The sequence below is a fragment of the Vanellus vanellus genome (assembly GCF_965231255.1).
Source record: "Vanellus vanellus genome assembly, chromosome: 1".
In the NCBI taxonomy this organism is placed as follows: Eukaryota; Metazoa; Chordata; class Aves; order Charadriiformes; family Charadriidae; genus Vanellus; species Vanellus vanellus.
Window position 1 is genome coordinate 91,598,301 of NC_138905.1, and position 27,430 is coordinate 91,625,730.

Below are 27,430 nucleotides of genomic sequence, written 5' to 3' on the forward strand. Positions count from 1 at the left end.
TGCAGTGGCTGCGGTTGCTGAGAAACTTTGGGAACGATCGCTGCTCGCTGCCTCTGTCAAAACAAACATAAGATGAGATAAGAAGGAGACAGAGGTATTGATACCACATCCAGTACAACAGGGCAGGAGATGCATTTCCAACAAGGCTGTCCCCTGGTTCAGGCAGACACTAGGCAGGCATCAGCAACCAGGTTCCTCAACCACACTATGTACAGCTTAGGGCTAGGATACGGATGAAGAGCTGCTTGGTCTATCCGCACTGCAGAGTCCTAGCTGGGATATTTTATTTATGAATTAGCAAAAGGTTTTGAAGGATTTAAGGATTTTTTTTTCACCAGTAAAATAATTACTTTAACCTCTCTGATTTTTATTTATTTATTTTTTTTTTAAGGAAGAGCAGGAGGGTGATATCTGAGGATCCCTGTTCAGTCTGGCTGGAAGCTCTGAAATGCAGGTGAACCTGTTTCCAAATATCGCAAGGCAGCAGAAGTCCTATGCTAACTGAAGCAAACTCTCTCAGATGCCTGTAAATAAATGTTCACAATAAGAATAGGTCGTTTTTATAACACCAGTCTTGAGTGATAGTTTTCAGGGCTTTAATGAAGAAAAGTATGAAGCAAAATTATTTTCCATCTCCTGCTCTCAGAAGCCAAAGCCCTCGAGGGGTTTTCAATACAGCCAGCAGGGGCATATGCTGTGATAGCTGTTGGTTGCTCTGTGGCCCCTGTTGCAATACAGACAATCCCAAGGATTTTCCCCATCCTTTACGTTCCCTTTCCTACTCTGCATGCCCCCATGGTGTTTCTGAGAGACCAGCCTTACAGACATTTTCCACAATACCTCCACAGTGAAAGCCTTTGTCCAGCTGAAGATGGGCTCAGAGATGCCCTTTTTGGCCCTCCTGCTCCTCCACTTTGGATGAAGAGGCTGGGGAACTTTGGATGAAGAGGCTGGGGAAGTAGCTGACGTTCTCACCCCTGATCCTCAATCCCAGCACATCTCAGATCCTGCCTAGTGGTTCTCAGGGCAGAAAAAAAAGCAGAATTTCTAGTGCAGAACAGAAAAACTCTTTCCCTTTTTCAAATGTTGAGCTCTTCTTTTTCTTGTCCCTCGTGAAAAGCAAAACTCAGATGTGTCTTATTGCTCCCCCTTTGCAGATCTGCTCTGATTTGGAGCATAGAGTTTTCTCCCTCAGACTCCGCTGGACACAGCTGAGGGTGGTGGGAATGCAGGCAAAGAAGACGGTGGACTGCAGCTGGGACAAAATAACTGGTTTTTATGCAGCACCCGTTGAGGTCCAATCTTCACAGTTCACATGATCAGCAGGTCCCTTTACACTGTGTCTGTGACAATCCACCAAATAGGCACATATGCCAAGCAGCCATGCAAGCGGTCGAACTAGACATTAACAGAGCACCAAATCCCACACCAAGCAATGTCTGCCTGGCTCACATCCGCAGGCATTGAAGGGGAAAGAGGCCTCTGGGAGGTCTGGGACTTGACTGGCTTGATCTGATCCTCAACAAGGACTAATTGCCAGGAGGGAAAGACAGAAATATTGTCCCTATTGTGTCTAAGAACAGAACATCCTCAGGGGAGCAATTTTACCTCTTTCTTTTCTCAGCGCTGGCTTATCTAGATCATGTCTGTCAAGGTTCTGCAGCTCAGCAGCCTTGATAGTAAGGACCTCCAAAACACCGTGGCCGTCAGCAGAGATCTCAATTTAAAACTTTAAGGGGGGAGAAATCTAATGATTTTGCTCGACTGCCTGGTCAAGCAATTTACCTTGCAGGTGTCTCCTGGAGTGGATGCCACCTGCCCACTTGGCAGGTCAGAGCAGCTCCCCAACATGGCAGATGGTGGTGCAGAAGGGATTGCAGTCAAATTCTCTGCTAATGCAAGTGGAAAGCTCCTTCAAAATCTACAGATCTGGCCCAGTCGAGGCTCTGGCTTGAGAGCACCCTGAGAGATGGCTTGGGTCATCCAGGTAGTCCTCCTGGTGAATGGGTGGCAGTGTCTTGTTCTCTCAGACTGGTGGCTTCCCTTTCTCACAACAATGACTTACGGGGAGCCATTCCCATGAGAATCCATAGCAGGTGTGTGGCATTTCTCATGGAGGATGGCTGAGCATTTGGCTGGGGAGAGAGGGGGAGGACAAAAGTGCCGATACATACATGGTGCATTTATGAAAACATCACATCCACACTCTGCATCTAGAGCGGAGCAGTCAACCCCTCCTCTGACAAGTAGGCAACGCTGTTGGAGTTTTTATAAGCCTGCTTATACTTTACAAAGTAAGTGGTAACTCCAGACCAGTTAACTGGATTCTGAGTCCTTATGAGCTGAGTTTGGTCAATCGTATTTTTAGCCTACTGCAGACCCGGCATGGGTGAATATGTAAAATGAGCTTGTTACTGCTAGTGGATTTCACAGCAGCACAGGTTAAAAGAGGGGCTGCTGCCTAAGCATAGATGTCTAGCATCATTTATGGGTTGCTAGGTTATCTGAGATATTAATAAAAAGCTGGCAGATATGGTACAGAGTTTGTGGCCTACAGGAAGGCCAGGTAGGCTACCCCAGGGTCCCTATGGTGGCACCAGATGTCTACGTTTAGGCAACCGACTCCTGTCCCTCCCATCTGCTGCTGGGCGTACAGGCGTGGGGATTGCTTTGCACTTTGTACGGCTGTCACTCAGAGGTGATGAGATGATGTGCAAATGCTGTATGCAGCTACTAGTAATGCACACAGCACATCAGTGCAGAAGTTGAAATACTCATGACTGCCTGTATAAAAGCTGTCAGTCATGAGTATACTGCCTGTATAAAAGCTGTCAGTTTTATTTCCACTGGTAGAGCTGAGCTGAGATGTATATTGGGGTCAGGACTGGAAGCAGCCCTGGAATATCTTCCAAAGTAGGAGTAAATCATTCAGCATCCTGTATCCTGCCACAGATATGAGTCATACCAGAAAGAGCTGGGTACTCCCACATTGGATACCTTTATTCTTTTGGGACTTTTGGGTTAGGAATCTGCCAAGGGCAGACATTGGGATCAGAGGGCATGGCAGCTGGCAGAGGAGGTCATAGCTTCTCTGAAGCCTGTTCTTCATTGATCTCTACTTCTAAGAACGTTATCACTGATCTCTGATACATTCCTGCCCTGACCTGTGGTGGTTGCCATAATCGCCCATCCCGCTGCTGAACCTGGCTCTGTGGACCACAAAGGCACTCCTCGTGCTTTCAATTTTTCTCCTGAGCAGCAGATGTATTCCTAGCTCTGGTAATGTTTGTACCGAGCCCCTCAAACTCTGTAAGTCTGTGTAGGTTGCTCTTTGCTGGTTCCTGTTTTGAGGTCATCTAAGTGTCCCATCAGCCTTTCCCTGCTGCACCCACACCACAGTTGTTTATGCAGGATAAAAGCCGAAGGTGGATGCATGAAGCACTTCAGAAGTGGCAGGGCTGCTGGGGAAAAGCTCGTCTGCAGGAGTGTGATCCACACACTGTAGGACAACTCCCACATTAAAGACAGTTTGGAGCTGGCAGAAATTGGGGAGCAAGAAATTTGGCGTGTCATTATTACTGAGTAAAAACCACAAGATTCTTCTGCCACTTTTCTCTCTGTCTGTGTGCAGGCAAAGCTTCTGTGTGAACTGCAAGGAGGCTTGAACGAGTATGAAATGCAGACTGTAAGTGGGTAAAGACGAGGATCTACTTCTTGTGCAAAGGGTCACATGGTAAGGGAGTTGCTGGAACAATCATATATGCAGTCTGTGAGGAAATAATAGCATCAGAAAGGAAACAGGTACAGATTATTTGCCTTGCCAAAACCAATAAAGACAAGGGTACTCACACCCTGGAGCTGGCTCTCTGCTTACACCTCTACCCTGGGGTCTGTAAATCCACGCTTGCCTTCGTTAACCAGAGTGGGCCTCTCAGTTCTTGTGTGCCAGACCAATACCTAGAGGGAATCACAAAGAGTTCAGGGACTCTGGATGCCATGGAAACGCCGAGAGCGGCGTATCCATCGGGTGGGATCCTCAGCAACCGGGGGCTTGCAGTGTTTGAAGCGTGTGACTCGAAGGGATTGAACCTCGGAAAGACTTCACAGGAGCATGAAACAGTGACAAGGAGGAGGGATCGTTCTCACTGAAACCCCAGACTCAACCCCCTGCCAATCCTCCTGCATTCTGGAGAAGCGATCTGGGTGCGAATTGTACGGCTGAGGCTCTTTATTAACACAGTTAGAGTGCATAGCATTAGCTGTTCCTCAGCACTCTCTGAGCTTCCCATCTCTGAAGCATTTGGCAGGCTCTGCCCGTCTCTCCCAGCACTGTTCGGCGCTGACATGTGCCAGCACAGGGCAGGCACAGTGGAAGGTGGAGGAGCATGGCAGGAGGCTGCAAAAGCAGCCAGGACCCAGCGAGGAGAAAGTATCTTCAAGGTCTCTTGTCCTACTCACCTTTGTGCAGTTGGCTGCTTTGGGCTCCAGCCCATCCATAGTCACTAGATCCTTCAGCAGACTGGTTTCCTGGTAGCCTCCTTTAACTCCCTCCAGCTTGAAACTGGCCTGAGGCTTCTCCAAAATTAGCTTGATGCTGATAGCAAATCCAGCCATGTCAATAGCAAAGGGCCGGTTCGGGTCAAAGACGGTTTTCCAGCCCACCACTTTCCCTGCTGGGCTCACTTTTGGGGATTCATATCGCAGCCCCCCAACGAAAGCCACTGGCCAGACCGACACTCTCCTTGTGTAGCGCATCTGTGTGACAGAAAGAAACAGTGCTGTGAGAATTCAGCCCCGCGAGGTTTGCCCTAACCCCTGTAGTGTACCATCCTCTGCTTTCATTGGCACCTGTCCTCCCCCGTTGACTTCCCACACAATCGCATAGCTCTCGGCAGCACAAGCTCTTGTTCACCTCTGCTGCTGCTTGAAGAGCTACAGCTTGCAAAGCCACAAGGCTGTTTTAGCACGTTCTTCTCTGAACACCAAACTCACTGCTTTTCCGTGCCCACGTTCAGTCCCTCAGAAGAAGGAAAACCTTTGGTTTTCTGATCTCATCTGAACTTTTATCATTTTTTGTAAAATTTTATCATTTTTGTTAACACCAAACACAAATTCTACCAGGCCTCTAGCGCCGTATTATCAACTCCGCTCACTCCAACTTTACCCCACGCAAGTAATCTCCCTCCCTGACTGATGCTTCTTTGTCCTCATTTATTGCAAATTCCCCCCACTCTTGTTCTTCCATCCATGGCTACTGCCTAGGAGTGGGGATTTACTGAAATTGTCAGAAAAGACCTGGAAAGAAATAAGAAAGGATGAGCTTAACAGAGATCTAAAAAATTCTGAAAACTGGAAATGTGTTCTGATGCATAACTCTGTATTTCCAGTGGTGTAGTACAGTTTGGCTTAAATTGCTGACAAAGGAATTTACTGAATACTCATTTTTGCAAGTTTACAATAGAATTGGCATCCCACAAAAGCCAGGTTTCCTGCAGAAGTCTGGGCAAGCTTCTGCGATCCCAGGGGCACAGCCCTGCTGTGGTGGCTGGAACTCAGAGTACAGAAGGGCAGCCAAGGAGAAGAGGTGAACTAGAAAGTCAGTCAACTTTTCTAACATCCCCTACCCATCACACCCCTACAACAGTGCAGATTTACGCTTTGCCAGAAAGTTGTCTTCAGTACTTATTTCAATCAGGTCAGCTCTCCCTGAGGAAAGGTATAAATTCTGGTGGAGTAGATATTCCCTGGTCCTTGGCAAAAGGGGCTCCAGCTGGCGCAGCGTTCTGTGAGAGGCTATTTGCATCTGCAGCCTACACCACAATGGATGTGCTCTTCGCTCTTTCAGCCCTTTCAAGTATGGCTACTGGGTTTGCATAACTATAGGTTTGCATCTGCCCTATACCCAGCTCCCACTGAGTGCAGGGTGGGCAAGGACGGCTCCAGGCAGCTTGCCAGAGCCCTTGTCTCCTAGTTGATGCTAAAAGTCCACATGGTAGCCCTATCTTAGAGGTCTTTGCAAATGCATCTGGCCTTAAGAAGCTTTGCAGCTGTATCCTGCTTTTCTGTCCCATGTAATTTTACAGCTCTTACCTCTTCAAAGAGCTCCAGGCTGTAGGTGTTATCATCATCGGCAAAATACACTACCCCTTCTGGTGGTGCTGTGTTGCTGAAGCTGTCCCTCAGCCAGTGCAGCCCCAGGTTCCTCTGCAGCGTCCCCCTTGGGGTGTGGGATGGGATCCAGGACAGTCCCAGCTTCAAACTCTTGGGCGTCTCCACATTGAGGTGGGTGAAGTTGAGCCCTGCCTTCTCCAGCAGGTTGGATACCAGGTTGGTCCTCCGGGGCGAGTCCTCCACCACCACCCAGTGCAGGTTCTGTACGTGTAGGAAGGTGTTGGCCAGACGGGTCAACTCAGCTTTTTGCACTGGCCGGGTGTAGGTTGGGGTGATAACGAAGATGGTTGGCAGGGTGTCTGACCATGGGGGAGGCCTGGAGTACACATAATTCTGGATGACTTTAGGTGTTGTCCCTATGCTTTGCTGCTGCCGAATGCATGATGGGAGGCCTTCTTCTCTCAGTGCAGATGTACCATTGAGAAGAGCTTTAGAGGTCACGTTCTCATCTGTCTCTTCTGGGATAAGAGGAAAGAAGGAAGGAAGAAGAAGAAAAATTTTAGAGAACTAATCACTGCCGGGCTGCCTTCTCTCCAGGGAGTGGCTGGGGACACATCTATCTGGAGTCAGTGCTCAGCACATCCGCATCCTCTCCCCAAAGCCAGCCTAAGGTGCATGTTTAACACGCTCTTAAGAACAGTTTGTGTGCTTGCTGCAGGCAAACCCTGAGGAGACCTTCAGGCAAGTTTGTCTTTGTTTAACCCATTCCATGAGAGAGCATCTCCTACCGAGGGTTCGCACCAGCAATCATCACGATCACCAGCACACTGACAGCAGAACTTTTGCACTTACTTCTTAGCAGGCTGAGGTAGCGGGTGGTTGGGTACTGGTGCCACAAAGTAAGGAGAAGAGCCCATGGCAAGGCGATCAGGAGCGTGGTAAGAAGGTTACGTCTCCTCAGCATGCTGCAGAGAGCTTCCAATGCCCAGGCATCTCTCTACCTTTCATCGAAGAAGAAAGAATAAGGCCTCCAAAATATCAGTCACCACAAGCATTAGGACAGTAAGTCTAGAGGCCAAACTAATAAACTGAGTTTGGCTTGTTTGGAGGGAGGCATGATAAGTGTTGGGCACCAAACCAGCGAAGCATTTGTCTAAGTATAAGTTTACAAGGATCCCCATTAATATTGCAGGCCTGAACCACCATCCAGTTGCCCTGGCCAATTCCTGTGCTATTGAATAGAAGCTTTTATCTATTTATATTGCTATAAAGAACCTCCCACTGCGCCATGATGAACCCACTGTCCTTGACTCGGGGTCGTTCATGTTGCTGATTCTGAAGACTATTACTTGCCCCCTCTCTGGGGCTGATATTCATTCCTGAGCTTTGTGGCGACCATTTAATTTGCTTCAAATTTTTTTAAGCTGTCTGCAAGACCTGTGCTCCTGCATGCGCAAGTGGACAAAACAGAAAATTTGAGGGATCCTCAAGATAGCCAACATCTCTTTCATTCCTTCAGTTTTAATTCATCCTCCTTGTGCAGGTGCATTGAAGCAATGAATGATACGTGCTATCACCTGCTAAGTTTTCCATGAACCCCCTGCCTCAGTCGTTCCACACCACTGGTGATGCCTGCTGAAAGTTTAATTCTTCCACATCCCTTTCTACTCCCGGCTTGCAGTGTTTGGCCACTGCAGCATTTAGTTTAAATCACAGACTTCAGAAGGCTTTAATTTCTTTCTGAGTATTTCTGTAATGTACATGATCATGAGATCTGAGGAATTGCAACATTTAACGTTTGTTTTCAAAACTCCTTCTATAAGGAACTGAAAGAAAATAAAGAGAAATAAAAGACAAAAGTATCAGGAATAACCAACAACAGGGGGTGGCTTATTTACAGATGGACCAAGCTACAGTAGTCCTGTGCTTGATTTTTCACAATTGTTGAGCACCTTCAGCTCCCACCAGTTATGGGAATCTGTCTGTCTCGAAATCAGATCCTTGGCTTCTCAAGGTAGCCGTGCCTTCAACAAAGTATCCAACGTTAATGATCAGTTTGTAAAATACAGACCAAAGTATTTGGACATCTATTGCAGACCACTTGTCCGGGGACATAATTCAGCCCTGTGCAAAGCCCTGGTATGATGAGATCCCAGTCCTGGCTCACCTGTTTGAAAGACCCTTAACAGCCTGTGCACAGTAACTCATACGAGCATGAGATCCCAGAGATGACTTCTGAAAGTCCAACATCAAATGGGCTTGTCTAGTGCATGTGCTGCCTTCTATATGGCTCTGGCATGCTGTCAGGAACATTTTCCTCCAACTTCTAGCTTCTGCTTTGGTCCCCCTCTGGGTACAAAATCTCCCGATACTGTTTTTACACACCACCAACAAAAGCAGTGCTCCAGAAAGAGGGATCTACTTCTGATGCTGCAGAACAGCGGCTCACGGAAACACTGAATGGTACAGAGCAAACTTTTTGTTACCATCTGAGGACTTTCTGCTATCACTCTAAGCAGGTTGCCTGATGTCTGATAGCTGGATTTTAGTGCCCTTTCCCTCCTGGTAACATCTGTAATCTGTTTCGTCTGGGATAACCCTTCTGATGCCAAATACTTCTCCTGGTAGACTTCCTCGCTACCACAGCAATGCTCACTAGGAAGCTAAAGGGAGCATAAAACTTCCATAAGCCTCCTGCAGAGTGATTTCTGTTGGGAAACTACAGTCACAGGCCCTGGGAACTAGAGAGCTGCTGAACAGCACAGCCCCACCAAGGCCTTCTTGCTCTCCTGGGCTGAGGGCAATTTAAGGGAAGAGGGCAATGACATCACCCTGATACAAAGGAGGGAAAGGAGGTTCGAATTGCTTGGCTCTAAATTCCTACACTGCCAGGGATTTCCTAGGTGTACTGAAGGCCTTTTGTCTAAAACCAAGGTCTTCAAAGGGACATAGGCACACTGAGTGCAAAGGAAACTCCTTGCCCAGGATTCGAGTCCAGCAGCCCCTCATCTCTCCAAAGGGGAAGGATTGCCCTGCTTCAGCCTTAGAGAATCATGTGAGAAGAAACACGACTGCTGGCCCGAAAGGGCTCTGCTTTGCAGTGACAGCAGCCACACTCCTGGAAGGTCACAGGGCTCATCAGTGCCCTACTGCCAATAACTATCAAGCCCATTTCAGCCAAATCTGACAGAAGACTAGCACATCTCACAAGTCTTCTGGCCCACAAGTAGATACTTACAAGCCCTATTAAGGAAATTGCTGCAACATGAGCTCATTATGTGTTAGACACCAAAAGTACCACACTGGACAAATCCCTCTAGGGTGTTTGTGGTTATAATCTCTAATGCTTCTAACGCCCTCACTCAGGGAACACCATGGTGGCCATTCCTCTACTTTCAAGCAATGGAAAACCATTCAAGAAGTGGGCTGAGGAACCCGTGTGGCCAAGGGCCCATGGAATTCTTTTGGTGAAGCCAGCAGGAGCCCTGTGCAGCAAACACGCTGGCTCTGCAATAACTTCATTGCTTTCTGATGTCTGTGTCCAGGGCAGGTACAAGTATCTCCTTCAAGCTTTAGTGCCGAAAGCGTAGGTGTTTGGTAAGCTACAGATCTAGGCTAGACGCAGGGCAGGATGGTGTTACCCACAGCAGGGGCTGCTTTTCCTCCAGGAAATCCTTTCCCTTACCAGCGTAGCAGCACAGAGCAAAGCTTCCCATCACCTGGGGCCACAAGAACAGAAAAATCCACCAGAGAAATCCAAGCAAGGCTCTGCACTGCCTTGTAGCAGCAGCAGACACCTCGGTCCACCTGGGCCCGGCTCGGGGTCATCACAGCTCCTTGCTTCCTCTAGTATGCTTGCAATTACAAATGTCCCTGCACTGGAGTCAGGCAGCCAGTGTTTCTTCCCTTTAATAAAAGCCCTTAATTATACAGGCAGTTTCTATGCAGCGGGCCTGCCACTGCTGCAAACTCAGGTCGCTTCTGTAGGGAAGGAGGGGAGGAGGCGGCGGTGGCAGCTGTGTTACTGGGAGAGCACAGAGGAGAGTGGATCAGAGTTAGAAGAGCTTTAACGAATTCCCTTTCTAGTTCTTTCTCCTCCTCCCCACAGCCAGTCCTGTTCGTGCCTCCCGAACACCGCAAACAAGCAGAGATGCTGTCTGTGTGTGCAACTCCCCTGGCACTCCTTGCTTATTTATTTCTACATGCACCTTCTCTCTATTGCTTTTCCAAAGCATGCAATGCTGAAGAAGTTAAACCCCGCATAAAGCACCAGGTCACTTGTGTAGCTCACAGAGGAGTCTAACTTTAACCTCGTTTTCAGAAAATCTGTCTTGGAATACTTTATTTTCTCTTTAAAACCTTACCTTCTCTTCCCCTGCTGCCCCCCCTGCATCCATTGTGCTTGTGCTCTTCTCTGTTCCTTGACATCTTTCACCTGCCGTCTCTCAGTCCTTAAGTCTCTCTTCTTCCCTGCTTCCAGGACCAGAGGAATCCCCTGGCTTACTAATAATTTTAGCGTTCATTTTCTCTCCTTCCCCACACAAAGGCCCTTTGCATTTTCTTAATGTCCACCCCGCACGGAATATTTCCCACGAAGTGGTCCATTAAAGCATCAGACCATCCCTTTGAAAACACTGCATCAAAACCCAGTCACATGTCAGTGCCTCTGGGTATCTGCTGACGGCCCCAGTGGGGCTTATGGAGGTTTACTGCACATAGTTTTACCTACTTTTTATAATTAAAACCAAAGTCCCCTAAGTGGCTCAGATTAATTGCATGCCTGGCTGGCAGGCATTACTGTGTGTATTCTTGGCACAACCAGCTACCTTCCTTCTGCCTTTAAACCCATTCAGAGCAGATCCTATTAAATGAGATTCAAGATCAGAAGAAAATTTTGTGATCATCTAAACCCATCTCCAGCGATCATCCCGTAATTCCTGGGTTTAAGCTGTAGGGGGCAGGGACTGTCTCTTAATGTGCTTGTACAGTCCTGCACTGATCCCAACAGGAGCCTTTGGATGCGATTGCAATACAAATATTATTGATTGTACTCTCTTGCTGGCTCTTCTCCTCCCCTGCTATTTCCCCTGTCCTGCCTATTCCCCTTTGTCTTCCCTTTTCTTTTTTTCCTAGTGTCTCCTGCAGCCCCAGTTTGTGTTACACACCCTTAACAACATTAGCTGGATGTTTGATGGATGCCTTCAATATGCTGCCTGTAGCCTTCTTGAGCTGTTTTCCAATTACACATCCCTCTTCTTAATTTCATCCATCAATCTTCTGTTCTCCATTAAAAAATAAACAAACACACACACATAGCACAAAGCTGAGTATGATAGGGACAAAACGTTTCTCGTACTACTCTTGCTTCACGCTGCTTTGTCAGACTTCTCAATTCCCGGGACACAACAGCATCCCGTCTCCATTTAAGCTCATGTACTGCAGCAGAGAGCATTAATCTGAAAGGATTCTGGAGAAGAGAATGAGAGCAGCACACAGGGAGAAGAGCCCAGCCCCAGCCCGGATGCCCCAAACTGATGCTGAAGAGAAGCAAGATCTGGCCGAGGCTCAGAGCATCACGTGTGACCGATCCCTTCATCTGCTGTTGACTAATTACCAACACAGGATACAATTTGCTACAGGCAGGGCAGCTCAGATGTCAGGAGAAGGATAAGGATTCCCAGGCTGGAGAACAACGCAGGCAGCCTCACTGTTCAGATCCAACTTTAAGAGGTCACATATGTGACTTTCTCCCTGAATTGCAGAGTAGTTTGAAAGGAAATGTTGGGTGAACGGTAGAGAAAGGTGAAAGGTAGGGAGAGACCCAGCTGACTGGGGTTTATAAGGCTGACGTGTGAGTTCAGGTGCCTGCGATTTTCCTATAGCCCTGTCAAAAAGCTGCTCAATTTATGTCCTCTTTGATAACTCAGAAACAGTCAGGATCACACAGGCTTTGGCAGTTCCGTTCTGAGGTTTCAGTTTTGCCCTCCACCCGCCTGATTCAGCACGAGAACCACACCTTTCGAGAAGTTTGCTCTGCAAAAAAAGATAGATGATTTTGCAGCCTCTGGTTCAGGGCAGCCAGCCTGTCTGAGCCAGGTTTACAAGACCCTGAATGCTGGACCAACCCCAGCCCCGGGACTGCATGTCTGCAGTCTGAGACAGACTCTAAAGATCATTATCTTCCCAGAGGGACAAATTTCACAGTCCAAACTGTCTCCCGGGAACATCCCACCATCCACGGTAAAGGCTTTTCTAGGCAAGCACCCAAAGCAAACTAGTTTCAGCTAATGGAGCCAAAAGCTTCAGGAAACACCACCTAATCTTGGTTTGTACCGTGTTTGCAAGCCTACCGTTCTGTGCGTAGCTGGGAGGAGAGAGGCGTGGAGAGGGGAGGAGAGAGGGGTGTGAGGGGCAGAACTGGAGCAGAGCTGCCAGCAGGTTCACATGACTTTTAATTTCATGCACCGAAACTGTCAGCAGGGTTTTTGGTTTGTTTTGCCGCTTCTCTCCATCAGCCCCTAGCCACCTTGAAGAAGTCCGTGCAGATTTCATGAGTTCCCTAACTCCCGGTGTGGGAGCCGTGATGCTGAAGGCAGAGCAGGGAGCTTTCAATTATTGATGAGAGCGACCTCTCTTTAAACAAGGAATGCATAATTCATGGCAGCGCCGGTATTTGTGGTGATCAGCAACAGCTCTGTCTCTGCTTTGCTGAAATCCACAGGAAGCTGCTGTCCCCTCTCCCCCCATTCCCTCGGGCCCATCAGAGCCTTCAGCCGAAACTTCAATAGCGTTTAAAATTGAGACACGCCAAGATGCTGCAGCGCTTTCCCTCACCAGGCAGTCTCCTGCCTGGTGGAGATGAGCACAATGAAGTGGGAGGACGGATTCAAGGAACCACAGAAGTGGGTGGAACGGGTTACTGCTCTGGGATAAGCAGTGGTAATTACTGTGCAAACACAGCCACAACAGGACATTTCTCAGCAGTGGAACTCCTCTCGCCCCAACACAGGTCTGTAGGAATGGCGTCAATGTAGGACAGAAAAGACAGGCTAGATGTGAAGGACAGTGCCCGAGGGTTCACATCCAGCTGTATTTCTTGTGGGGGTGGGAAACAGAAGGGGAAAAGGGAGATTTGGTTTTCTGCTCAATAAGCAGCAATTTCTCCCCTAAACTCTGCTGGAACTGGGTGGCAAAAAAAGCTGAGGAGAAAAAAAAAAAAAAAGAGGGACAAGTTTTTTGTTGTGTTTTTTTTTTTTTTTTCTAAGAAGGTAAATGCTAATGATGGTACAGGAAAGGGAAAGACTCTTTCCTAAACCCAGAACTGGGATCTTGGCCTCCTAGTAGCACGGGCAATGCAGGCCACTACGGTCCTGCCTGAAGGTGGAAGGGTGCTCTTCTGCTTGGGGTTTTAATTGTCCCTCTGCTGCAGACCTCGTGAATGGCTCCGCGCAAGTGTCGCCTGCCATCTTAATGAGGTATCTCCCTACAGCTTGTGGGGACAGAGGGTGAGGCAAAATTAAGTGAGCCCCCTGGAGAGACAAAACCCAGAGAACTACAAATAATAAAACAATATGGGCAGGAAGAGCAGAGCTACCAGCAGCTGTGGGGTTTCAAGGTTCGGCCCCATCTACACTTTGTCACTCGGTGCGCGGGCTCCTGCGGACACAACTTCCCTGGGAAGTGAGTCACTCCCAGAGAAACAGCCGCCCTTCCCAAGCCCCCGCGCTTCTTCCTCAGATGTAAAGAAAGGCTTCATCCTCTCCCTGCCAGCTCCAATCCCTTTGCCATATGGGACTGCAGTTACTTCAGCTCAGAAACTGGGCTCGTCCTTGGGGAACGCGCTGTGCACCCCCCACATCCCTCCACCGCCCGTGCGAACCCAAGTCAAGCATCTTCCTCCAACCTTGGTCCGTAAACAGCTCGGCACCGCACCTTTCCTGAGAGCATCCTTATCCCTGATGTACGGCTTGTGTCTAAGCAGCACGGAGTGGGGGAGGGGGATGCTTTATACAGGGCTTTGTTCCCCAGTTAACAAAAAAAAAAAAAAAAGAAGCAAAAAAACCCCAACAGAAAACAAAAAAGAAACGTTGACAAAGCTAATGAAATCTGCTGGCTGTCTCCCGCGGGAGCCAATGCTTTTGAGATGGCGCGTGGCTCAGCCTGTTATCCCCAGGTAGATCAAGGATATCCAGGCACTATCTGGGCTATCAGCAGGAACACAGATAACCCAGTTCGGATATAGACTAGACCTTGAACTTGGCTGCAAAGCCCAGCTATGCAGGAAGCCTTCCGGATCCTGCAAAAGGAGGTCTAAACCAGGCTATTTTTAATCAGCCCCGACCCAAACGTCCTTCGTGATCGACCCATGCGACCTGTCACCGCCTTCCCGTCCCCCTGAGCTTTGGCGCGGGTGGGCTGTGACTCAGAGGGACACAGCTCTCCGCCCCGTCCCAATTTCTCTGCATCTGCACTGCAGAGCCGTAATCCAGGGGTGCCAGAAATACCCAGAGAAAGATTGGCAGCTCAGGCCCAAAGAGAAGCAGGAGGTACCAGATGTCTCCTGAGAAAGCCAGCTCTCTCCTGAGAGACCTCTCTGCTTGGAATTATCCTCTCTTGAAAGGGAAGTCGGGGGCTTATTCAAACGTCGACTTCTCTCCCCTGCTGCCGAGCTCTGGCAGAACCGAGGTCCTTTTTAGGTGCTGATGACTATTACAGAATAATCATTCCAAACATATCAGCGTGAATCAGCCCAATATCTGCATTATCCAAAAAAAAAAAAAAAAAAGCTTTCTTTTTTCCCGAGGAGGCAAAAAATTCTAAGGAAGCAAAAACAATACCGGATTGTTCCAAAGTATCTGTACATTTCATCCAGAGCTTTCCCTACTGAGTTAACAGCTGATGCCTATTCAGCGGGAGTGGGAGCTGTCATTTTACAGGTTTCTTGCAAAAGCAAAAGGAAAAACCCATAGTATTTGCTTCCAGAACATTTTCAAAGATGGAGAGGAATTACTTTTTCAGAGAAAAAGGCATTAGGCATTATTTGATGGATAATTACGTTTCACAGGTGCTTGTTTGGGGGAAAAAAATACCACGTTGATCACAAGCTCTTTGTAAAGATATGGGGCCCAAAGGCCAATGCAGTTCTTCTGGTAGCAGCCAGGATGCAGAGACGGGCTTTGATCTCAGCTATGTGTCAATATGACATCAAATGCAGACCTCCAGAGGAACATACTATCACTAATGCACACTCTCGATTGATTTAGACAGCTTGTTTTCCTCCTACTTTCAAAGGCAATGTCGAAATGCTCTTCCCTGCTGGACTTCCCGGTTACTCCTAGGGAGGGCAAAAGAAACCAAAGGAGAAGCTGCTCTGGCTGAAATCACACTGCAAATGAGTGGAACAGCAATTATGCCGTTTAAAACACAGACGTAGCTAAAACTGTCCACTGTCTTCCTAAAACCTGTGGTAATACTGCCATTTTGATGGTTACACGTGTGTGCTGGCACCCTGAAGAATCAGAGTCCAGATCCCGTATGGCATGGAAACAACTGTGGGCCGAGGATGCGTGTGGTGTACGGACAACAACCCCCTGGAGTTTTTATTTGGGAAGGCTGGCTGAATTATATGATCAATAAAAGCATCGTGCAAACAGCAAATTTGGGCAGAATGTTTTCATGGGTGGCTGCTCCATAGATTAACACAGAGCGGACACTGGCCAGCACTGATGAGTTGCCTCCACATCACGCAGGCGTTGGTTAAGTGAGAAGTGGGAAGAGGAGAAACACCGCTTTGCTCTCCTTGATGGACATTTTTGCTGTTGCAGCTCTCAGCTGTGTGAAACATGCTCGCTCCATAACTAGCGGAGATGGTCCAAAATGCTAATTCTGATTTCTTCCTCCGAATAAATCATCAGCACTCATTAGATTTGCCACTTGCTGTGCAGCATCCAAGTGTCATGCAGACACTTTTAAAAACAAAAGTAGAATGGAGAAATAAAGCGGCACCACGAGAATTGGCTCTTGCAATAGATATACGTTATGGTCCGCTGCTTGATTTGTACCTTAAATGCCACAACTGATCTTACAGCTTGCGCTCGCTTAAAAGAAACACCAGAATGAAAATCAGAGAGTCAGAAGACTACAGCGTTTATTCTCCTGCTCTCTGCGGGGGAAATGAAAAGGGAGGAAAGGAACGAGACAAGAAGGGGGAGGAAGGTGATGGCCAGCGTCCTGCTGAGGCTGTCCTGCTGTCCTTCCCTGTCCTAACAGGAAAGCTGTTGACTCTGGACCACAGGCAGGCCACATCCAAATTAGATGCCACAGCATCTGAGATCAAGAGACTCATATGTGATTCCCACCTTCTGGGAATGCCAGGGGAGCAGTCAGCACAATAGCCGAAATATCTAACTTAGGCACCCGCAGAAGATAACCCTACATCACGACAGAAGGAAGTTTTTCTTTGTAGAAAAAGCATGCAGTGAATGCATTCGGGCAAACTGATGGAGCTGAGGAGTAGCAAAAGCCAAATACCCCTTTCTGACAACAATCCAGTCCTACCAGAAAGAAAAGGTGTAGGTTTTGCTTTCTGTTTTTCCAGGTCTTGCACAGTTAAAATGGAAGAGGCTTGTCTGTTGGGAAGGCAAGGAAGGCTGTGAGGGAATTGAGGGCAGACGAGCTCACAACATGAGAAACAAACTCTGCTCTCTCTTTTAGAGTGCTTGTCTAGGGATTGCTCTCTGCTGTGCTCCTGAACAGCAAATGAAAGTAACCTGGGCTGAAAGTGGTGTCTATAAACCTTCTCTTGGGAGGGAGGTCAGCCTATGCTGTATTGTATTTGTGGGCTTATCTGTGAAGTTGTGTGCTTCAGGCTGCTCCAGACCTGGATGCAATAAGGGGTTGTTGCTACCCTCCAGGCTGGTAAGTTGCCTGCTCTGTCTGTCCCCTGAGCTTGGAGTGGGATCTTTGCACAAATACCAGCAAGAAAATACTGGGAGATGCCTCTCTGCAGCTCTTACATCTCTGCCCTCGGGGCTGCTGGGGAGCACCCACGGGGCTGCCAGTTGGCCTTGAGCACAATAACTGAGGGACAGATACTTCTGGTTGGAGAGAGACATGAACTAGGCTTTTTTTGAACCTTTCTCTGCACTTTCAGAGCCCTTTGGGCTCACTTCAAAGGCGGATCAGGTTGGCCTGAAACATCAGGGCAGACAAAGAGCAGTCTCATTGGAACAAGAAATGCGCCGGTGCTGTAAATCTTAGAGATGCATCTGAATCTCTCCTGATTCTGGGGGTGAATCTGTCTCTCTCCATGTGTCGAGGGGAGGAAAGCACCCTCCAGTTATCAAAAAGCTTCCTGAGCTTTTTGGATCAGTCCCCCCACAGACAGCGATGCTGCTAAAAGTGGCGTCTGCAGAACTAGGAACTGGATCTCTAGAAACTCAAGAATGCCTTAAACAGGGGTCTGATTTGTCATTGCTGGACAATGAACTCCTGCCCCCAGAGCACACTTCTACTTGCTTTTCAGAGTCTTTGTCCTTAACCAGATTCTGTACATTGTGTGACTGGTGAACAGTCTCTTCTCTCTTTCTGCAGTGGTCTCCTTCAACTTATTAACCCTCTCCCGGCAGAGGGATGCTGGGTGTTCCCCAAATTGGGCTAACCTTTGGATGATGTTTGTTGCTCCCACTTACTTCCTCCCCAAAGCCCTGGAAGCGTGCGCACACCCCGCATCTCCGACTGGTGCCTGGCATGCTGGCCTTCCGTCGATGGTTGTCTTGTGTGTCCTCAGTGTGACAGGTGCTTTGGTGTTTTTGAGCTACAGCAGGGTGAGGCCAAAAGCAGTTCTGTGTGAGGACGTTTGTGAAGGTCAACAAGCCAGGTGAGGCATTCCCAGCTTCCCACACGCACACGTGAACGCGCACGTGCCTACTTCCATCCCTTACCAGCTCTGCCAAAAATACCCCTGAAGGGTCAGCAACAGTTCCTATGCAGGGGAAACATCCCAAAACCTCTTGGGGAGGAAGAAGGAAGAAACTGGCCTCCTGATTCTGCTGCTGTAACTAATCTCTAGGCCATTTGCTTTTGTCCTGATGCTCAGGTCAGAACCCATGTTAGGGGTGGGAGAGAAATATCTAGTATCAGATTTTATCTGTCTGGTAAGTGTGATGCAGAAGGAAGTACAAAAAAGCAGAAATCATGCCTAGTGACTATTTTGCAACAGCGTTTAACAGCTACAGGACTTGGTTTGACTTCCAGGGAGCTATAATCCAAGCATGGCTTGGCTTGCTGGACTATGAACAAAACTTGCTGATGGCAGCTTATCTAGCGTTGAATGGGAGTAGACGTTGACAGGAGAGCCATGGGGGTCCTCTGCAGTACCTCCAGAAGAGGCTATTATGTGGGATGAAGTCTGCAGAGGTTGTCTAGCAGGCTAATGTTGTGACTGGGTGCGCAAGTGGGCAGACTGGTCATGACACATGAACAGTACCAGATTTGTTAAGAGGGTGACAAGAGAAGGAAGCACCATACACGATGTGCTCTTGGAGGTGGTAGGAGCAATTTTTAATTATCCTTTCCCAAAGAATCCTTTGGGGTAGCCTATATTCATCCACAAGTCTTCTTAGCGTAGAGGTCAGCAGCGATGATCTTAGCGAAGTGCTAAGCAGAGTCCTGTGCCCTCCTTTGTAATGGAGCTGCTGATGCATATCGAGTAATAAGAGATTTGTTGTGTTTTCCTCAATGCTCCAAGAGTCCTGTTCTAACATGGAAGTTAGAAACATCACTTCTGCTGTAGAGAAAGCTCCTGTTATCATGCTGCTCAGCCCTGTAGTTTTGAGGAAAACAGGGAACAGCATGACAGTTGCTAACCAGAATGGGAAACGCGCTGGGATTACTGGAGGAGCTATGGAGAAGGCTATGGGCTGCTACAGTGTAAGAGGTGCTGGTATCCTACCGCAGAGGGGGGATGTGTGAATGAAGGCAGCATAGGGAGCTGCATTGGAGAGCGACACCTGAAATATCTAGTTGTTGACAAAACTGAGGCTGCAAGAGGTTGATGGAGGAGAATGAAGGAGGAGGTTCCAAGGGGGGAAAAAAACCCCAGTGGGGTGGGGAGAAATGCTGGCCAGGCTGAGATCTACCACCTGATAGCACTTGCCACAATGCAAATAATTTCTCCTTTCTAAAGACCTGCCAGGGGATACCACAGCTATCTGGAGTCAGAGGTTAGTGCCCCTACCTCCTTTGCTGTTGCTCCATAGAGACGTGGAGCTGGCACACATGTCTGAGGGAGGAAAGAAACTTGCTGTGGACCTTGGAGCAGTAGGATTTGCCACCTTGCCTGCGACTGCCCTGCCCAGCTCTGAGATCCAGCTCAGCCAGGCTCATGTTTGACTTCAGCAGACGCTGCCTGTGGGCTTTGTAGAGGTGCACAGGGATAATCAGGATTTGGTTTCTGTTTGCTGGCTAATTTGAGTCCCTGCTGTGAGATTCGGATGTTTCTGAGGATTCTGTATTAGCTTTAATGATTAAAAAATTATTTCAATGCTTAGTGAAGAAGATGCATGATCTATCACTGAAGCCGCTTAGCAACAGGACTCATTAAGACACGTATTAGTACAGAAAGATACCCTTGCCCCAACATCCTCTTGGAATGGCTATCCACTCATCTAAATAAGATAAAGGTCTTTGCTGGCCTCCTCCGAGGCCAGAGGATAAAGCACTCAACTGTGAAACAAGATTTCTTGGTTCTTTTTCTGGCTTCAACTATGCGTAAGTATGTGGATCTGGGCAAATCACTTCACCTGCTTCAGGCCTCAGTTCCCCCACAGGTAAGATAAGCACAACAATGTATAAGCACTCTGGGGAAATGACTTTAAAGTGCCTAAGCTCATTAGAGAAAAAACAAACCTTGCAGTGAATAAGACGTGTCTCAGCCCCTTGACAGTAGCTTACGCTAACCGCATGGTATGCATTGCCCTCCTGAAGCCCGGCATACATTTAGCTAATTATGGGTGAGAGAAAAGATTTTTCTTCTGCCCCCTTACCACCTGATGGTAGCCAAGTATAGATGTTAAAAAACATGTTATCTGGCTCAAAAGAATTCATTTTAGGCAAAGCCTGGCAAAGTATTTCTGGTTATACTTCAAGGAGAAAGAGGGCCCGCCATTTCTGGGGCAGGATCTAATTTTGCTTGCAGGAACACTGTTAAAGACCACGTCTGAGAGGAGAACAGTAATACTTGGTGGTTTTTTATCCCCAGAGTCAGTCATTGAACCACTCAGGCAGCCCCATCCTGCTTATGAGGAGAAACTGAGGCAGACAGGAAGAAGCAGGTATAAAAGGAGATATTTTGGCCCACAGCGTAAGAGCTGAGGCGTTCCTGGCTCTTGGGCTTGCACAGGGGACATTGAACTTCACACCCAAATGCACAAGCCTTGGGCGGACCTTAATGCGGGGTAAGGGAACTGCAGACAAAAGGAAGGTGAGGGAAGGAAAATGGGTGTAGGTGAGATGTTAAGGTGTGCCTGAAACTGGTTCCTGAGGAAAGGAGAGGGAAGAGGAGAAGAGCTGAGGTTAATGGGCATGAGAGAGAGGGAGAAAGAAGAGGAGGAATGAACAAGGGCGAGGGAGCAGGAGACCAAATGGGACAGCAAGCAGGAGGCACAGTCACACATCTGAGCTCTCTCTGAAGAGATTGCCTATTTTGCTTCTGCCTTTTTTTGTGTGTGTGTGTGATCTTGCCTTAAAATTGTAGGAATGTGGCAGCACAGCACTGGCGCTCTGATTTATTAATTCCATCCCGTCCCACCAGCCCATAAAACAAAAGCATCTGTGTTTGCTCAAGAGGAGCACATGAAGGGCCTCATTCACGTCAGAGGTGCAGAGGGAAGCTGGCAGATACAGGAAAGTCATCGCGCCTCCTTCCTTTTCACCTTTGTGTGGATCTGGGCTGGGGGAAGGGCTGCGGGAGGGGAGGATCCAGACCATGGGGTATCAGGAGGGGGAAAGCTAAGATCACCCTGGCGATCTGTGCGGGAGAAAGTGGAGGGGGGACCTAACGAATGCCCTAGGCTGGACCACCTACAGTAAAGGAAGGCACCCCAGCACTGCAGAGAGGACAAGATCCCTTGCTGCCACCCAGGCTTGCCCAGCACTGGCCTCCAAGGTGGCACTTTACGCAGTTTTGCCCTGGTGAACGGCAGTCCTATCGCGGTGGTCACAGCCAGGGCTTTCAGGGAGCCCAGCACTGCTGCCTGACCTGTAGCTACGGACATAACTGTAATAATAAATTAAATCTGCCAGTCGTAGGAGAACTATCCCCTTACAGCTGTTTTTTAGCATGCTTTCGGAGTGAGGAAGGCTCAGGGCGAGATGAATATTAACTATCCGACTTTAACGACCGGGGCACAAAGGGGGAGAGGAGCCAGCAACCTCTCCTCCTGCCAGGCAAGGATCAACTGTGCTGTGTCTGGGAAGTGGTACCAGGAGATTTCTGTCAGACACAGAAGTCCTTTCTAAAACTGCATCTCTACCCCTGCCCTTAGAGACAGTGTCTTCAGGAGCCAGGCTGCCTTGCAACACCGCACGGGGAGCGTCACCTCAGGGGAAGCAGGGTCTGCAAGCTACCGCTGCCTGCCTGGTCCTTGGCTTCTTCTCCAAGTTCTCCCACACAAGGACTGCCTAGGAGCAATCCTGCTTTGCTAGCAAAACGCAGTTCCCATGTGCCCTGTACTCCCACGCACAAACCCACTGTGAACTTACAGAATGAGACAACGTTGCTGCTCTGAAATCTTTTATCCAGAGCTGAGGTTGTCTTGACTGGTAACCTTGTTCAGCTCCGAGTAATCCCAGCACTTTGCTTGGCTAGAGGCTGGCCATACTGGGAACAAATGCCCTTGCTCTCATTGCCCAGGGGTAACATCTAAAGAATAGGACAATACCATTTTCTTTTGTAACGCAGCATTATTCATAAACCGTCACCGCACAAAGTTGCCAGGATGCTGGCAGTCTATTAAAATCAACAGCCTAGGCAGGGGAAGTGGCAGCTGAAGCACCACTGGACCAGCTCAAATCTCATCAGAACTTAACCTGAACCTGCTCCAGCTGACAAAAACGAAACCTATGAGAGCTAAGTGTCGGTACACAGGCTGGAAAACACATATTTTTTTGCTTCTGCATGGAAATGAAAATATGCCCCAGTGATCTTCACTTGAGCGTGTCTGTCTCCTTTTGTCCTTTGTCTCTTACATTGATCAGTGTTGTGGGTTTCGGAAGGTACAAGAAATCCTATGCTAGACAATTGTGACAGGTTGAAGCCTGAAGATTTAGATCTATTTCAAATGGACTGTCCTGTCCAGTGATGAATGATCTACTATCCATCAAAACATCTCCTCTTTTCCCGAATCCTACACTCAGCACCAGCAGCATCTCATAGCAGCGAGTTCCATATGTCACTATGCACAGCATGGGAAAATACTTACTTTTATCATCAAATTGCTACCTTTCATACTTTACTGAACACAATCTAGTTCCTTTACTAAGAAAAGCCATGTAGAGAGGCACTCTTTCTTCCCATTCCATGTTGCTGATAGCTTTGGTTTTCACCCCAATGTCCCTCCTCGTTTGTCTCCCTGAGCTAACTAGCCCCATCTTAATGAATCTCTCTATGTGTATCAAGCATTTGTGGGATTACCTGCTCAGAGGAGGGACGAACAGCAAGCGAAATCTAAAGGTCCCTGTGCCGGAGCTGCGGATCCCAGGTCTGTGTCCCAGCCCTGGGAAGCTGTGTCTCCTGAGGAAACTTAGCTCACATTTTATAAATTTGAGGAATTTGCAGAGTGCAATGTTTTTATCTCAGGGAGAAGGATCTCAGACAGCCCCCCGCACTGTGCGGCAGAAGAAGCCAACAAGGCAGTTGATTGAACACTTGGGAACATTGGCAAAGTAGATAAATTTGAGCTCTTAAGGAAAGACCGTCGGGAGCACTAATGTCACATGAGAGTGAGCTAGAAGAGAATTCAGGCTCTTAATTATGAGCCTGCACAGCTTAAAACAGCGTGAAAGGATAAGGCACCAAGTTTTTCTAAGCATGCTGACCCCAGGTTGGGGTGCAGTCTGGAGACATACCCCAACCTGGAGGAATCGGTGGGCTCTGACCAGTGTCCCTTTCAAAGAGTGGGCTGTAGGCAGTCATGCCTGTGCCTGAGTGGAAGGTGACAATAGCCACAGGTGTCATCCGCGCGCTGTATTTATTAGTCTTTTATGGTACTGGTAGGTTTTAAATCTCAGTCCTGTTAGGCTGAGCTGCTTCCCAGCAAGTGCTTCTCGGAGATGCAGGGGCCTTGTCTGGGAGACAGATGATCTGGGGCTGTCTCAGCTCTGACGCTATCAGCTGCAGTGTCTCCCTTGGAAAGTGGGGGTAGTCATCCTGACAAACAGCTCTGTATGTGGGCAGGGAGTGCTCTTAATCACGTACGTGGAGTACTTTGCGATCTCAGGATGGGAAGCGGCGCGGACGAGCATAATGCTTGTTATTAGGCAGAAAGGCCAGGAGCAAAAGGGCAGAGCGATTCTAGGCTTCTCCAGGGCCCTGCAGGTGTGTGGGACCTGACTTCCAGTCTGGCTTGTTACTACCTTTTTAGGCTTCTTCTTTTATTAGGAACAATTAAATGCAAGGAGGAAGGGGACAGATATCATCTTTCCTATGTACATCCTGCAGAATAATTGCAGAGCTTTCCCAGAGCAATTTTGCATGCTCAGTAAAGGGCATCTTTGGAGCCTATCAAATATCTCATCCCTTGTAGGCATAGATATGAAGGCTTGCAGCATACATCAGGACATCTCTTTATTGCTCCCTAATATTGCCCTGCTGGAACAGGAAAGACAACTGGGAGTGCTGAAGAGAAGGAAGAAGAGGCCTTGGAAGAAGTTCTGGGAGGCGGATGGGGTTGCGGTGTAGCTCCTCACAGCTGGGGATGGCAACGTTGCCTCCCGAGGCTTTGGCGGGAATCCAGACGTGATTGTGCCCGCAGCAGCGGCAGGCACAGCACCTCAGGGAGAGGGGCAGCGGGGGTTAGAGCTATGAAGGCACTGAGAAACAGTGGTGTAGGGCATTGCCGCTAGCAGGCACTTCACCGTGATGAAGAAGGGAGGACCCCACCTGGAGTACTGCATCCAGTTCTGGAGTCCCCAACATAAGAAGGACATGGACCTGCTGGAGCATGTCCAGAGGAGAGCCCCAAGGATGATCCGAGGGCTGGAGCACCTCTCCTATGAGGAGAGGCTGAGAGAGTTGGGGCTGTTCAGCCTGGAGAAGAGAAGGCTCTGGGAAGACCTTATTGCAGCCTTCCAGTACCTAAAGGGGGCCTACAGGAGAGCTGGGGAAGGACTTTTTACTAGGGCATGTAGAGACAGGACGAGGGGCAATGGCTTTAAACTGGAAGAGGGCAGGTTTAGATTAAACATTAGGAAGAAATTTTTCACTGTGAGGGTGGTGAGGCACTGGAACAGGTTGCCCAGAGAGGTTGTTGAGGCCCCATCCCTGGAGGTGTTCAAGGCCAGGCTGGATGTGGCCTTGGGCAACTTGGTCTAGTGGGAGGTGTCCCTGCCCATGGCAGGGGGGTTGGAACTCGATGATCTTCAAGGTCCTTTCCAACCTAAACCATTCTATGATTCTATGAAAGCCATCTGAGGGTACAGCGGGGGTGAATCCACTCCAGGCTCCTGCCAGCAAACTGCCTGCTAGGTACGGCTTTGCTCTCAGACGCTAAGGACATCTCCTGGTCTGCTGCTGAAGCAGAAGGAAGTTCCCTGCCAGAAAGCACCTGTACTGATGCTTCACAGGCAAGAAGAAAGGATGCTGGGTATACAGGAGACACAGCCTTGAGCTGTCCAGTACTACCTCAGACACTTCATCGGGAAGATGCTATTAGAGGAAACTAATCACAAAGACGTTCCCAAACCATGGACAGAATGTGAATTTGAGGGCTGAACGTAGTAGAAGTATATTCGCTCTTGCATACGTTTAGCTGCTCTATAGCTCTGTTCAGCTCCCTAGGCAACAGTCTTCCCAAATGACACCGTAACAAAGCCCAAAAGTGTGGGAACTTCGCTTATTAAAAATCCTTGCCATGGGAGCAAGTCTCCTCAGCCCAATTGCTTTACTTTCCATCCCGTGGCTGCTTAGCATCTTGCAAGTCAGGCTGAGGCCCTTTGCTGTAAAGGTGGCTGCATCTCAGCTATGCCCTGTGTCAGCCGGTTGGATCGCTTTGGGATTGCAAGGTTGCCTAAATGGTTTATCAATTATTGTAATTATTATTATTATTACTACTACACTAAAAATGTCAAAGAAGCCAAGAGCTTTAATTTGATCTCATCTGATTCCTGAAATACCCAATACTACACGTTAGCTGCCCAGCGCATCTACCTCTGTACATTAACTGCCCTGCGGAGCCTTAATTCAGTGCAGAATAAAGTGCCCTGAAAGTGATACTGAAGTCACTCCGGGAAGGGAGGGAAGGAGGAGAAGAATCACAGCCACCGGGCTCCTCGCCTCGCACCGGGCCAGCACAGTGTGTGCTTGGTGGCCAGCGCTCACATATGTGCTGTGTCCCAGGCGTGCCCGCTAACAGATAGCTTCCAGGAAATCATGGAGCAGGCACCGATCGAAAGCGATCCCAGCCCCCGCATCCTGCTTCCAGGCACGGAGAGAAGGGGCTTGGCAGCATGCGTGGCTGCAAACAGATGTGACACAGGCTGTCACACGCAGCTCTGCCAGTGCCCCCCTCCTGCCCTGTAACCCTCTCTATTACCTGAGACTGATCTCCGCATAATCTCCTACCAAGGTATCTCATTTTGGAGTAATGATGGCCTCCCTTCTGCAAGGATCCCGTCCTGCTGTCTCTGTGCACCCGTCTCCTAACTCGCTAGCGAGCCCCTGTTCCTAGCCCTCTCTGAGGCTGTTTAGCGGTCCAGGGATGCAAGGCATGAACCTGACCATCCATTTTTCCCTTTTGTACCAGACGAGATTTGAGCCCGAGCAGAGGCGGGTGATCAGACTCGTGTGTGAAGCCGCTGTACCCTGCTATACTCTCTGAATACACGCTTTGCACAAGGCGGCCTCCTCTGGGTCCAGGAAAGATGCTGAAAGCACCTGCAGAGGCTGCATCGTTTGTGCTCCCCCACTCCTCGCTGAGCTGTGCGGGCTTCAAGTTGCCGGATGGGTATTTATTGCTTGTCATTATTGCTCTGTGACGGTGATGCTTGGTGCTGCCCCACTGATCTGAACACCCCTTCTCCCAAGCGCACACAGAAATTGCCCCTTGGCGGGTTTGCCTAAGGAGTTACTGAGGACCCAGCTGCTTCTCTCCAGATTCGCAGCAACTGAGGGTTTTTCCCCCCTCTCACGCACTGGCCACTGAGCCTATCCCTCCTCTCGCCTGGCCCTGGGCTGGATGGGCGAGCGGCAGAAGCCGGAGGGTGAAAAAGACTACTTTCCAACTCACATAGGAGCATCCACCCCAAACTGTGCTCCAGAAAACCAGCAAGCGCATCCCTCGGCAGACACCCGTGCGCCAGGCAGGGGTTGAAAAGGGGCAGAGACCTTCCCAAGCCCTCCTGTTCTTGCCCTCTCCCAGTCCACCGCTCCGGAGCTCCTCCCGGGGATGCCAACTTGGGGTCGGTTCCCACCGGGGCTGTGTGTGCCCCAGCACAAACCCCATCGCCCTCGGTGCTTCGGCTTCCCCGGTATCTGTCAAGAAGAGGCGCAATAAAACCTGTCGGGATGGGGGTGCAGCGGCGTGGCGGGGACGCGCGTTTGGGTAACCTGGCCGGAGATCCCGGCGGCTGCTGCAGCCCCCGGGTGGACAGACAGCAGGACCGGGAGCATCTCCCTACAGCTGGAAAATTCCAGCCCTGGGAGTGGGATGTTGGCTCCTCTGGAAGGTGCACGGGCCGGGAGGTTTGGGGGGGCTGTGCAAGGATAGGGGCTTCCCGTGAAGCTCGGAGACGGTTCGGGCGCTGAGCAGGGATGAAGTTTGGGGACCCGGCTGCTGGTGGCGGGGCAGGCTGCCCCTGCTAGCGCCGAGCCCTGGGCACCCGGGGGACCGCAAGGTCACCCCTGCATCCCCAGCGCTATCCCCCCCCTCCCCCCAAAACAAAAAAACAAAACAAAACAAAACCCGGTGCCCCGGGGGGAGGAGGGGGGGAAGAGGGTCCCGCTTACCTGGCGAGATGAGCCGGTCACGGCGGAGATGTCGGGGCGCCGAGCGCGGGGCGGCACCGCGCCGGGGGCTGCCGGGGGAGCATCGGCCCGCCGCCG

General features: G+C 49.3%; 1 protein-coding gene across 1 annotated transcript; it reads right to left on the reverse strand.

Moving 5' to 3' along the window:
- LOC309684645 (galactosylgalactosylxylosylprotein 3-beta-glucuronosyltransferase 1-like) lies at positions 1-27,430 on the reverse strand. Its single transcript, XM_082498228.1, has 6 exons — positions 27,335-27,430; positions 6,964-7,112; positions 6,091-6,629; positions 4,459-4,755; positions 3,850-3,957; positions 1-53 (listed from the first exon to the last, which is right to left on the reverse strand). The coding sequence occupies exons 2-5, from the start codon at positions 7,073-7,075 to the stop codon at positions 3,871-3,873; spliced, it is 1,035 nt and encodes a 344-aa protein (XP_082354354.1). The 5' UTR covers positions 7,076-7,112; positions 27,335-27,430; the 3' UTR covers positions 1-53; positions 3,850-3,870.

Bases quoted from the DNA above. Each gene is read 5' to 3' on its own strand.
- LOC309684645 (XM_082498228.1), bottom strand. From the start codon at position 7,075: ATGCTGAGGAGACGTAACCTTCTTACCACGCTCCTGATCGCCTTGCCA. The intron at 6,630-6,963 runs GTAAGTGCAAAA...CTCTTATCCCAG, and splicing joins CTACCTCAGCCTGCTAAGAA to AAGAGACAGATGAGAACGTG. The intron at 4,756-6,090 runs GTAAGAGCTGTA...TCTGTCACACAG, and splicing joins GCCTGGAGCTCTTTGAAGAG to ATGCGCTACACAAGGAGAGT.